This window comes from Myodes glareolus, chromosome 6 (assembly GCF_982192425.1).
Source record: "Myodes glareolus chromosome 6, mMyoGla1.1, whole genome shotgun sequence".
Classification (NCBI taxonomy): Eukaryota; Metazoa; Chordata; class Mammalia; order Rodentia; family Cricetidae; genus Myodes; species Myodes glareolus.
In genome coordinates, this window is record NC_142031.1 from 104,969,359 (window position 1) to 104,982,280 (window position 12,922).

At 43.3% G+C, this 12,922-nt stretch overlaps 1 protein-coding gene across 1 annotated transcript in view; it reads right to left on the minus strand.

Moving 5' to 3' along the window:
* Positions 1–1,239: 1,239 nt before the first annotated feature.
* Positions 1,240–12,922, minus strand: part of Itprid1 (ITPR interacting domain containing 1) — a 136,616-nt gene continuing 124,933 nt past the window's right edge. Inside the window, exons 14-16 of the mRNA XM_048440129.3 lie at positions 9,803–9,930; positions 8,477–8,588; positions 1,240–6,743 (exon numbers count right to left, since the gene is read on the minus strand). Coding sequence (XP_048296086.3) covers positions 6,459–6,743; positions 8,477–8,588; positions 9,803–9,930 — 525 coding nt within the window. The 3' untranslated portion in view covers positions 1,240–6,458. The remainder of the gene's footprint in view (positions 6,744–8,476; positions 8,589–9,802; positions 9,931–12,922) is intronic.

A 12,922-nucleotide genomic window follows, 5' to 3' on the forward strand; every position in this document is an offset into this window, starting at 1 on the left:
CATTTTTGTTAGAAATAAGGGATCTGTAGGAGTATGGACTCATCTCTGAGATCTTGATTCTATTCTGTTAACCAATGTGTCTGTGTGCCAGTAGCCTGCTGCTTTTACTACCATGGCTCTTCAGTATAAATTGAAAGCAGGAACCATAAACATGTTCCTTTTTTCAGTGTTCAGGACTGTTTTGGCTCTTCAGGGACTTTTGTACCACCACATGAATTTTAAGTTTTTATAATTTCTGTGAAGAATTATATTGGAATTTCGTTTGGGGTTACACTGAATCTATATGTTGCTTTTACTCTGAGGGCCATTTTCACAATATTAATCTTACCAATCCATGTGCGTGGGAGGTCTCTCCATCTTCTGAAGGCGTCTTAATTTCTCTCCTCAGTATTTTAAAGTTTTCATTCTATAGGTCTTTCAATTCCTTGGCTAGACTATTTTCGTACTTATTTTTGTGTGTGGCTACTGTGAATGGAATTGTTTCCTTTATTTCTTTTCCAGACCCTCCACACATAAAACACGTTACTTCTATTGCCTTTTATTGCCCACCAGAATTTAATGGTAAGATCTTATTGCTGAAGATACCATATACACTTGTCATAGGGCATAGAGGAATAATTGACACTGACTAGGAAGATTCCTCTCTGATGACCAGCTTTCATAGTTTTGGAAGATGCTGTGCAGGCTACTAAAGGAAGACGTCATCGCCGATCTTAGGCAGATGTGAGCTCTGTGTCCTGCAATAATGACCAGTGCGGTGAGATACATCCATGGGTAATGGGAGTAACCAACTGCTTACTGATTAGATTAAGGCCCACTGCATAAGAGACAATGTATCTTTGGATGGCTAAGAACTCATGGTTGGTTGTTTGCCATTCCTAGGGTTGAACATACTACTATCATTATGCTAAATAGACACAGTATCAAACTGATCTTTAAATCTGAATTTCTCTAAACACAGGTTACGTCAGCTTTCACACCTCATCAGAGAAGTTTCTTTGTGCAGTAGGTGGTAGTTAATCCAAGAACTCACAGCTGGCCAAAGGGCAGAGAACATTGTCAGAGGATTGCTTAGCTACAAATGGCACATCTGTACCATACCCCACTCAGCACTCAGGGATCATCATATAAGATTGGGTGCAAATGTGATATGAGCCAGATTCCAGGAAGGACTAGAGTGAAACTGTGTCTTCTGGACATGACAAACCAACTGCACGCATGAACTCAAAACAGCCGTGATTGCCTGAAGAATATTTTTATAAGAAAAAGTCCATTCTAGCACAGGGGGTACAAGTCATAAGTCTCCACCCTTAATTGAAGAGCTGTGGACAGTTGATGGCTTCTGGGAAAAGGAAAGTAAGTTTTCTTTAAGGGTGTGGACTCTAGCATGACAACCACATTTCTGCGGATGGCCCCATATCCAGGAACGCATGGGCAGTACAAACTGAGCAAGATAGGTTATTTGAAAGCAAAATAAAATGTAGACACAAAGTTGGGGGCAGCTCTGAAAAACAGTAGTGGATCTTGGAGGAGTGGGGAACAGAGGTGAATATGATCAAAATACATTGCATGAACTTCTCAAAGAATTAGTAGAGATGTTTAGTTAAAAAGGTAAAACATTAGACAGGCAGAGTTTGAGTTAAGGAGAGATGGCTTCCATTTACAATCTCCAATTTTCAAAAAAAGAGATTTGACAACAGTTTGAATAATCTGACATTTTGTATTTATAGCTGTTACATGTTGCTCAAATTCCAATTTGAAATTAGATATGCAACCTGCTATTTCACATGAAAACACCCTGGAAATATCTCCTCCCAAGAAGAAATACCTTTGATTCTTTGACCTCTTTATTAATGTCTTATTTTATCCCATTTTATTTCACAGAAAGCAATAACTTCTTCAACAAAGAATGAGTGATTCCAGAACAAATTATCTTGCCATTTTAGAATATTTTTGGCTTCGTTCTTCAGTGTTAGCAAAATTATTTTCTTTTGAAGAAAACTAAGGTTTGACTCTGTAGAAAAATAAATAGAACTAAGAAAGCTTTAGATTTTCTTTAGCTGTTCAATGCACAAAAATATTGTGAGATGTTCTTCTGAAGAATATCTTCCTGTGCACTAAAACACGAATTTCGTTGCACAAATCTTTGTGGTATTTCCTTAAGTTCTGGATAAGAACAACCTCCAAGGTTGTTTTCTTTGTCTCCATCATGCAACTTGGGTCTTTGTTCAAGCATATCAAAACCCATGAAAATATGTGACTTGAAGTTCAAATGATATTTCTGAAATTAGACCCTCTAATCAAGGCTTTCGACTTTGAGGTCTGAAATCTGCAGAGGGTAAAATCCACACAAGAAAGATCCCTAGAATATGACAGAGAAGAGGCCAAGTTGTTCCTTGGCAGATTTCTAAATTGGAAGTCTGTTTACTCTCTCCTTCCTTTTTATTTAAATAAAGTAGCTTCAGCTTCATGTAAAGGATATGTGTGTGTGTGTGTGTGTGTGTGTGTGTGTGTTATCCACTTCCTGAAGGTGTTACGACAATGGCTTTATTTACATTTGTTTCTGTTTACAAATACATAATCTAAGATCTCCTCAAGAGTTAACTTGGACAAGATCAACATATAAGAGAAAACAGAAAACAGAGTTTGGTGTCATTCAGAAAATTCAAAGGGGTTCTTGTTATTATCTTGACATTATGGCAGTAGTTATGAGCTAAACGTTGCTAAGATGATTTTTATGTGGTGGAGAATATTTTATATGAAAGCAACGGAACATATTTCATTGCAAAAGTTAAATGTGGTCCATGTGTAAAGTTTTTCAAGCTTTTCTAAGCCGTGAGTATTAACCTGAAGCAAGATTGCTGCCGAGCTCAAGGCAGAATGCAGACCATAACAGTTACTTTGGTTGAGTTGGGCCCATTAGTGAGCTTCACATAAAGTCTCAGGGTTGACAGAGTCTTAAAGATACATTTTATTCTAGAAAATCAGTGAATCAGTGTCAGCTTAGTCCCCTTCTAGTGCCCACACCTCTGATAGTTTAGTCTTGTTGTATGTGTGTGTGTGGTGTGTGATATGCACAGGTGAGTTTCTGCTCTGGAATTTCATGGTGCAGATGTGTGACAAGACACACAGAGTCCTTACTGAAGCACTCAGCTAGGGGTAAGATGGCCAACCAATGGCGTCTACTCCTCTTACTCTTGTCCTCCTGCTAATGACAAACACCGTATTTACTTGCTGAGCCTTGGCAACAGTCCAGGCTTCAGCTAAGGGCTGAGTAAGCACTATCTGTGTTAATTTATAGGTGATGACCTTGAGGTCTATAGAGCTTAGTTTATTAAATGCAAATAATTAGTCATAAAATTGCATCAAACCTCAGATTTATTGCCAGAGTTCAATTGCTTCCTATTATCAAACCTAGGCCTCAGCATACCCTTTTATAAGTCAAGCTTTTGATCTTTGAGCTATCAGAGTCCTCCAGAAAAGCAGAACCAACTGGAGATAAAATGTTCATTACATAAACCAGGAATGTCGGTGATTATAATCAGTCTGATTGTGAAGGCCAAGAACTGGAATTCTAGGTGATATTTGGCAATCAGCCCACCAGTCATTAAAGATATTAAAGTTCTGGGTGGGACATAGAAGCCTTTCTAGGTTTTACTCCCTTTTATCCTCTTTGTTAGAGAACTGGGGTCTGTCTCTGACTATATGTGTAGCTCTTTGGGGATTCCATTTGCCTTTCTTCATCCAAACCGTGGGCCTCGGTCTCCTCCTTCACATCTGAAGTCATCTGCCTGATGGCTGGAATGGTCCACACACATTACCTTTTAAGTGCAAAATAGTTCCTCCTATAGCTTGAAATGGTGTTGCTTCTGAGATGAGGTCATCCTCTTCCCTGTCTCTTGAGAGCACTACTTTATTCTGCTTGTCCATTCCTCAGGCATTTGTTAATATTCTTCCAGGGTAAGCTGCTTTGCTCACAGACCCCCTTCTCAACAGAATGAAGGTAATAATCACACTGGACTTACTGATGTGTTGGCTTATGCATCAATAATAGTCAACATATATTGAGCATTTACTCTCTGAGGGATACTGTGTTAATTACTGCAACCAATTACTGCATTTATTCTGCCCAATAACCCTTATGTTAAGCAATGCAGTGTTTGCACGAAACGCACACATCTGCATACTTTGAACTCTTTAAATCATCCCCAGATTACTTGCAGTGTCTAATAAAAGAATATACATGTTACAAAATAGCTGGATGATGGCAAGAGCAATGTCTATAATGCATATGTGATTCTTTTCTGAATATCGCTGAACTGTGACTGGTTGAATCTATGCATACAGAGTCTGTGATGTAAAGGGATGTAGGAATATATAAGGTGGCTCAGAGGACCAGCATTTCAGATTGACATAAAAACAAAGTAGTGCTTGAGACCATAATGCACATGGCTGACAGGGTACAAGGCAGTCTAGGGAAGAAAGCAGAGGCTCAAATGCTGCAGGCAGATGCAGCTCAAGTCTGAAGCAAGAAGAACATTGAAAGTACAGAAAACGAAGAAATTTAGGATATTCAAAAGCAATTAGGAGTCAGTTAAGGGCTAGAAGTCATATCATAATGTGGGAAGCAGAAGAGGGATGTGTGTCCAAGAAAGTAAGTCAGCAGTAGAAAGGAAAAGGGGTAGTGATTCCAAGCTGGAGAAACATTTTGGCTGCAGACTTCTCTGGAATCATAGTCTTGGGATGTCTCTCTTAGTTCTCTGACGTATCACTTCTTAGATCCTCTCCCCGAGTCAGGGAAACATGACCCCATTGGTGCCTGGCATAGACAGTTTCTCAGTTGCCAAGGCAGCTCAGAGAGAGGAAAGCTAAAGGCATGGTACTGTCACCTGGTGATGGGGAACTCTGGAAGCCACACTACGACAAAATATGGCAGTGATGTGGTGACTGATCCTGAGGTGCCAGTCAAGGACACAATGAGACAAGGCAGATGGTTTAGTCTGAGTGTGTTGTGGCAAGAGGATGGAAGGCTGGGGTTTTGGAAGGGGTTGGCACTGAGGCTGAGTTATGCATACGGATGCTGAGGAAAATGTGTGAACGGAGATGTCCACATTCTGGGAGGTACAGTAGGAGAGCCAGTGGATGGTCCGCAGGAATCAGAACCTCACTGAAGTCATAGCAACCAAAGCAGGATAATAAGGAATGAAACAGGCTAGTGGACGGTTTCCAAAAAACTATTGTCTTAGGTTCCTAGAAAGGAAGTATCCTCTGCTCACACATCCTCTCCCACAAACAAGTAGCTCCACAAACAGGGGTGCCCAGGATGTTGTTTGTGACTCTTTCATTTTTCATCTGTTCCTCACTCCTGCCATTGTTTGGCTTTTGCAGCCACCTCAATGCAGTTCTCCCGTAGCAGGAGCCAGGCTGTTCCCAAAGCCGGATGGAAACAACTGCACAGCTTTTGTCTTTGACTTGAGGGACAACAACAAGCAATAGGCTTGCAGCCAGCAGCCTCTCTTCTCCTCTGTAGTTTCCATGGAGGTATCTTTTTGTGATTATAAAAGGTAGCTAGGATGCTGTAAAATCCATGGTTACCACTTATGGAGACTTTTTGATGCACTTGAAAGACTACATGTTCTTAGACTCCTGACCATGACCTGAAGGGAGCCAGGGTCCTCACTTAGATCCTCTCTCTCATCCACCACATTGGCAAAATGACATCTCTACCCCCCAGGCTGTGAGCCTTACGCTTTTCTGCCTGCCAGCCTCTTGAACTTGAACTCTCTAGGGCTCCCAGCTTCTTACCTTCAAGTTTTTCCTAATAGTTGTCCTTGATGAGGCCCCCAGGGCACTTCCCTCCAACATCACAGAGTGTCTCATCCACAAACTCTCTGTGGGGAAGTGGGATTTATTTGTTGGTTCGTTTCTCTCACTTTATCCAACTCTGGATGCACAGACATTCTGTCTTGCTCACAGCTGACTCCAGCATCAGCAATATCACATCTCTGAACATGCCTTCCAGGTACCTGAGCACACTCAGAAACTTATCTTTCATAAAATAAGGTCACAGTGTTTTTTAACTTGATTTTTCATTATAAATATATATGTGTGTTTGTATTTGGCTTCCTTCATTGAGATACATGTTCTATTAGGGTAGAGACCATTTTTTTTTAATCTTGACTTTTAATTATAGATACATATGTGTGTTTATATTCAGTCTTTTCCACTAGGGCAAATGCTCTATTAGGGTAGAGGCCATATACTATTCAGTGACTGTAACATACCCCAGTCAGGCACATACCGGTTGACTCCTTATTATGTAATCATTGAATATTAAAATACTCTGAATTTAATCATAGAATAGATGTGTACATAGGATTTGGATCCCCTTGTTATGGCTGCTCTGAGAGTCTCCATGTTGTATAAAGGTCATCAAACTCTGTCTGGTCTAACAGAGGTTACTCTCCAGAACTACTTGATGAAGGACCAGGACCTGACTCTGTCATAGCTAGTGACTGTACAGACATCCCACCTCTGATCTCAAGGTCAGAGTGACCAAGACCAAATGGCTGTTTCACCCCCGAGCTGGGAGTCTGCTGCCCACTGCTGACAGGAAGGACAGGACCAGGGGCCACAGTGTGGGTTTGAACACATGACCTCTGGCCATGTCTTCTCTCTGTCCAGTTACACTGTTGCAGATTTGCACAGTGTTCCGGTAGCTCCTCAGAGAGCCGGTCTAGATGCTGAAAGAAAAGACAAAAAGGAGCGCGTAAGGAACAGGCCAGGAAGATAGCCATGGCGACATGCTGCATGGGTTAGCTCTCTGTCAGCTTGATACAAGCTACAGTCACCTGGGAAGAGGATTCTCAATTGAGAAAATGCCTCCATCAGAGTGCCTGCTTCTCTTACCTAATAATGAATGTGGCAGGGTTCAGCCCACTGTGGGCAGTAGCACCCTTGGGTAGGTGGTCCTGAGTTGTATAAGACATCAGGTTGAGAAAGTCTTGGAGAGCAACACCTTAAGTAGAAATCCCAAATAGTCTTGGCTTCAGTTCCTGCTTCCAGGTTCCTGACCGGAGTTACTGCTCTGGCTTCCCCTGGTGATCTACTGTAATTTGCAAGGCAAACCAACCCTTTGGTCTCTAAGTGTTTATCACAACACTTGAAAGTGCTTAGGGCACATGGGGAGAAATGTGTGAGTTCACGATCTGAACTGTAGAAAACGGCAAAATCAGACACTACTGAGGAAGCCTACACCTCTCACCCAAACAATGGACGTTTTCCAAAGACATTTTACAAGACAATAGATAAACTACGTTTACTTAGGGACCATTAGATTCTACTCACCTCTCACTCTTAACCCTAAACAATATGCCCCCATGAAAATTACAAGTTTGTTCAGAGAAGGAAATCTTCAAGATTTCTTAAAAAATTATTTTTATAATTTATAATTATGTACATATCTGTTTGTCGTTGCCTACGGGGTCTAGTGAAAAGGGTTGAGTTCCCTACAGCTGGAGTTACAAGTGGCTGTGAGCCAGAAGGCATGGGTGCTGTGCACCAAACTTCAGGAAGAGAAGCGCTCCCTAACTTCTGCACCATTTCCCGTTCTGTCTGTGTAACCTGTGCCTTTGCTGTGCGCTGGTGTCTTTGAGCAGGGTTCCAAAGCGGAGGGGGCTCCTCACAACTTATGGAGATGTAACTGGAGCCTTACACAAATCGCCCCTGTGCCCACTAGAAAAGAGCCCAGATGGGTCTCCCCACACGTGAGCATGCCTTACTCTCCCCTCACTCTCTCCTCTAGTAACCCCTGTGCTTAAAATAGATGCTAAAAGTATCTCCCATAAATGTGGGGCATGCTGCTTTATCATGGAATTATTTTCTTTGGTGAGGTCTTGAATTCTGCTTTTACTTGAATGGAGGTCCCAGTAGGGAAGAAGGGTTCTTCAGGCCACTATAGGCATGTGGGAGACATGGAGCGGAACTGTTCCTCCGCCCTGGGTGGTGGCAAAGACATGCCATATTTACACCAGATAGCTATGTCAGCCTTGCAAGAAAAGGTGTTTATGAACTGCAAAGGTTCTGTAATGGGCCCTATGAACCAGGAGCAGGGTATAGTCGTGGTAGACTATATTGGCTCAAAAGGCAAGCTTGGCTATTCGGGGATGCTTGTTCTCACACGAAACATGGGGACTAACACTTTAATAGTACTTTGCTCTCCTCTAGATGGCAGGAGAAAGACTGGAGATGCTATACACCGGGGTCAGCCACTGCTTGACATCTGTGTGGACATGGGCAAAGCAGGGCCAATCTCTTTCCGTCTACACTGCTGGTTTGACCACGCATCAGACGGTGTTACAGTCTGAAACGGTCACACCACTGGTTTCTTATCTAAAGCAGCCCTCCCAGGAGTAGCAGGCTGGGGACATTTAGACTCGGCATCCACTCTGCATCCATTCCCCACCACACCTCTTACCAGTAGGATCCCTTCTTTGATTTGCCGGGCTCGGTCTCCTAGCTGAAACGCCAGCTCTGCAACCTGCTGCCTCAGGGCCTCTCGTAAAGTCCTCAGGTCCTCAGCCTCTTCCCTGCGTGAAGATGATACAAGAGGAAATTTCAAAATCACTGCCAGGTACAGTCTTTCATGTCCCTCCCATGAAGTGGGTCCTGTCTTTGATATTTCTGCTCAGTTTCATGTGTATTTCTCTCTCTTACATACTCTCAGTGTGTGTGCGCACATGTGTGCGTGTGTGTGGATGCGTGTGTGCATGCACATGTGTGCGTGCGTGTGGATGCGTGTGTGCATGCACATGCCTATGCCTGACACTGTATGAGGAGAGCGGTGAGCAGAGAAAAACATGCAAGCAGTTCTCTCGATGGAGCTCCCAGTAGTCAGGCTGGGCACCGCAAGTGCCCTGGCCCACTGAGCCACCTCTCTGGTTCCCGAGATAGCGTAAAAAAGACTTTGGCCTTCCTTATTTGATTTGCCTGCAGAGGTAAGTCTGTTACTAGGACAGGGCCCCCCACCCTGCACGCCATTTTAAGACTTACACTTAGAAAAGTGGAGCCTCCTTTAATCTCACTCAGTGCTGCTCCCCAGTGCCCCATCACACTTAGCATCAAGAACACTAAACACATCTAGCTAGGAAGGGAAGCTTTGGGCTTGTACTTTGTGCAAGTACACTACCATTGAGCTGCATCCCCAACACACCCTCTTCTAAAAGGAATCCTATTGTGGTATAATTTAGGTATCATGTTTACCTATTTCAAGATACATCATTTAAAGAAAACTACCACGTTGGACAAGAATGACCACCATGCAGCTCTAGAAGACGCCATCTTCCCAAGAAGAACACATAACCCTCACGGCCTTTACTGTTAAACCCTGTCCTCACAGTCACAGGTGATCAGGAATGCATCCATTTTGGTGATATTTTTAACCCCTCTGACAATACTGCGTATTGCAAAACTCTAATAACCCCCCAGCATTTGCTTCTATGTAAGTGCCATTCCTATCGATTAAAGAAATCCTGCTGGCCTTCCCCGGCCTCCTGGATGATTGCCCCTCTTCTAACCTTCCTGTCATAGCCCCAGTCTTCACTAAGAGTGTGCCCATCAGTGATGGCTCTCTCAGTTTCACACTGAGAAAGCAAAACTAAGACTGTGCAAGCAAAGGAAGAGCAGGCCAATTTCTCAGTAGCCCTGCTTCATCGTGCTCATCCGCCTGGCCTGCCCTGATTACCTTCCCTTGCTCCAGGTGTGTGGCCTCGTACTTACTTTGATGCTTGCCTTGGATAGTTACCTTTCCTCTTCTGTCATGTCCCTGTGAAAGAGGGCCTGCTGTTCCACAAAGTGCTGTTCGATTTCCGCTAAGTGCTCCTGGAAACTCTGGCATACCATCTTCATAGTTTCCATCTCATAGACTGTGCACTGGCAACAAAGAAAAACCCGAGAATGGTGACCTTTCTGCTCACATGGCTGGAGGGCTGGGCTCTACCTTCCTTCCCATTTGGAGTGCATTGCTTACAAAGAAGCCCAACTGCTAACATTTTTAGAAGAGCCAGGGAAGACCAGTCCAGACTTTGGACGAAATTAGAGGTTGCATTTGACTAAGACAAAGGGGAGCAGTTGCTGAGTGGTACTTGGGGGAGAATTAATTTTGCACGGGGAAGCCCAAGCCAGTCCTACACAATACAGAGATGCAAGGAAGTGGACAGAGAAGAGGAAGAATTACCAGAGAGCAGACCGACATTTAGAAAAATGGAACCTCCATTAATGTCGCTCAGTGTTGGTACACAGTACCCCATCACTCTTAGCATCAAGGACACTAAACACATCTACTCATGTGTATTTGCTCGGGAAGATCTGCTTAGAATACTTTTTTTTTTTTTTTTACTAGTTTTACCTTGCTTAGCTATAGTCCTTGAAGAGGAAAATCTGCAGAATCCATTCTACCAATCAGGCACTCCCAATTGAGAGAAATGTTAGGCACCCATGCTCTCTGGGAGCTAGAATCAAGACTTGAGTTTTTCTTGCCCCCAGACTACTTCAGTCTTCAACCCTTGCTGTCTCTTGATGTTTTGACTTGATATATTCTTGTAACCTCCAAAAGTTATGGAATTCTTCACAGCTAATAATTCTGACCTGTAGTGAGCTGATCAGCCTCTGACATAGATAGTAGCTGCCATGGCCCTAGGATGGCCACCCACTATCATCCAATTAAATTTCTTGCCTAAGTTTTGGGGGATATTTGATCACACTGTGAACCCCAAACTTGCATTCATGTTAATGAAATAAAATCAACCTTAGCTTAAGAGGCAGAGTTAGCAACTAGTTGACAGAAAGTAATCATAAAGCATCAGAAGGCTTTGGGGAAGAAATAGAGAGACACACTGGAAATAGTAGGTAGGGATTTTAATTTCCAGTGGTGTGCCTTTTTGGTTTGGCAAACTGGGAGGGGGACTTTTTTTCAGAGACGCCAGCAAGGAGAGATGGTTAGCCAGGTGCTACTCAGCCTCTGAGCTAGTAGGTTTTTTACCTCAGCCTTTGAATCTCAAGTCTTATTTATAAATAGAACCATAGAGATTTAGTTAAAGCTACCTTTAGCAACAATGGCAGAGCCAGTGCCTATAGGAACAAAATTCAGGCCACCAGGCCACTGCCAGAGAGGCAGGCTGGTGACTGCAGAGTCACAGTTGCTGGCTGAAATGGCAGTAGGTTAAGGTGCATCCACTATGCTGAAGGCAAAACGACACCCAAGAAAGTTCATGGTTGCCAAAACACACACACAGGTGCATACACACACACAGACACACACACAGACACACACACACATAGCCTTCTCTTACCCTTATATGCATGTATTTAGAAATAACTACTTAATATTGGTAGCTTCTACTTGGGGAAGAAGAACTATCTCTCATTCTCATCAAGCATTGCTTGCCTGTAGTTTTTCATCTAGGGGTAAAACCTTCTTTAATTTTCCTCCACATATGCTAGAATGTAAACAGTGGTCTTTGTGGCTTTTGTACAGGCAGCCAGGTTGGTGAGAATTCATGAGTGTAACATCTCTGTCATGTCTACATTGTCATACAGCAGACACTCCAGTCTCTGATTCTTAGAATCTTTCCACCTCCTCTTCCAGAAAGTTCCTTAGAAGCAGGGGTTGTGCTTTGGATGTCCTTTCTGGTACTCCAAGGCTCACTTATTCTATGCATTTTGATGAGCTGTGGATCTCTAGTAGACTCCATCTACTACAAAAAAGAGGCAAGAAACTTGTTGCTGATTGCTTGAGAACTGTGTTGAGTGAGCACTTCCAGGAAGGGGGGTACAAAGGCACAGACTCTGGCCTTCCTTCATTACAGCAGTCACTAAAAGGGCTCACAGTGGGGAATAGGGAAAGGGAGGTTCAAAGGCACAGACTCTGGCCTTCCTTCATTACAGCAGTCACTAAAAGGGTTCACAGTTGTGAACAGGTGTGTTGCACAATCCAGAGGCATCCTTCTTAAGAACCCAAGAGTCATTCCTTTGAAGCAAAGCCAACTAGAAGCTTCTGTGGGAGGATGGAATTATGAGGCCTTTGGAGAAGTAATTGAAATGAAACTAATTTACCAACAAGTCGTGGAAACCACCATCCTGTGCCTTCATTTCTGGAAAGCCCAAGACTTTTTAAAATCTTTATCCTCATAGTTACAAGGTCAAGATCATGGCAGTTTGGTGGTTACTGTTTCAACTAGACTGTGTAAAATACACTCAGTTCACAACCATATCTGGCCTTCTGGCATTTGTACGCCCTGGCCTTTCACCATTTTCTACTGATCCACTGAACCCCTGCTCTCCCCTCTATCTCATTCTTTCCTTAAAATGCCCACACCACTCCGGCACAGATCAAAGTGAAATCCACCTCTTTCCCTGACTGTCGGGAGTTACTGAATCACATCTATTTCCATGACTTTTCTTGCTGTCCCCTGTGCATCTGTGGGCCACTGAGCCCAATCTGTCTGAGGGACACTGTGCCGATTTGCTGATCTCCTGTCAGCCTTCCCTCCTGTTTTGCAATCTATATTGGGTTATTCTTTGTGTACACCTATGACCCAGAGCCCCAGGGATGCTGCCATCTGACTTTAAGTGCTATTAGCACTGGAGGATTTCTAGCTGTCTCTATCAGCAGACCCCCTTCTAGATCAGTAAGCAAAGCTTTTGGATGAGGCTAACCCTCCTTTTCCCCTTTCCTCTTGACACAAGTCTAATGCTTTAAAGCAGCACTGTGTCTAACTGAAAATCTACATTCCTTAAGCTTCCTTCCCAAGGCTGATAGCCAAAGAGCGAGATTGTGGAGCATGTCGAGGGCTTCTGAGAAAGAATTAAAGGAGAAGGCATTTGACTGCTGGGTCATGGACTCCACCATCATCTGCCTCAATTT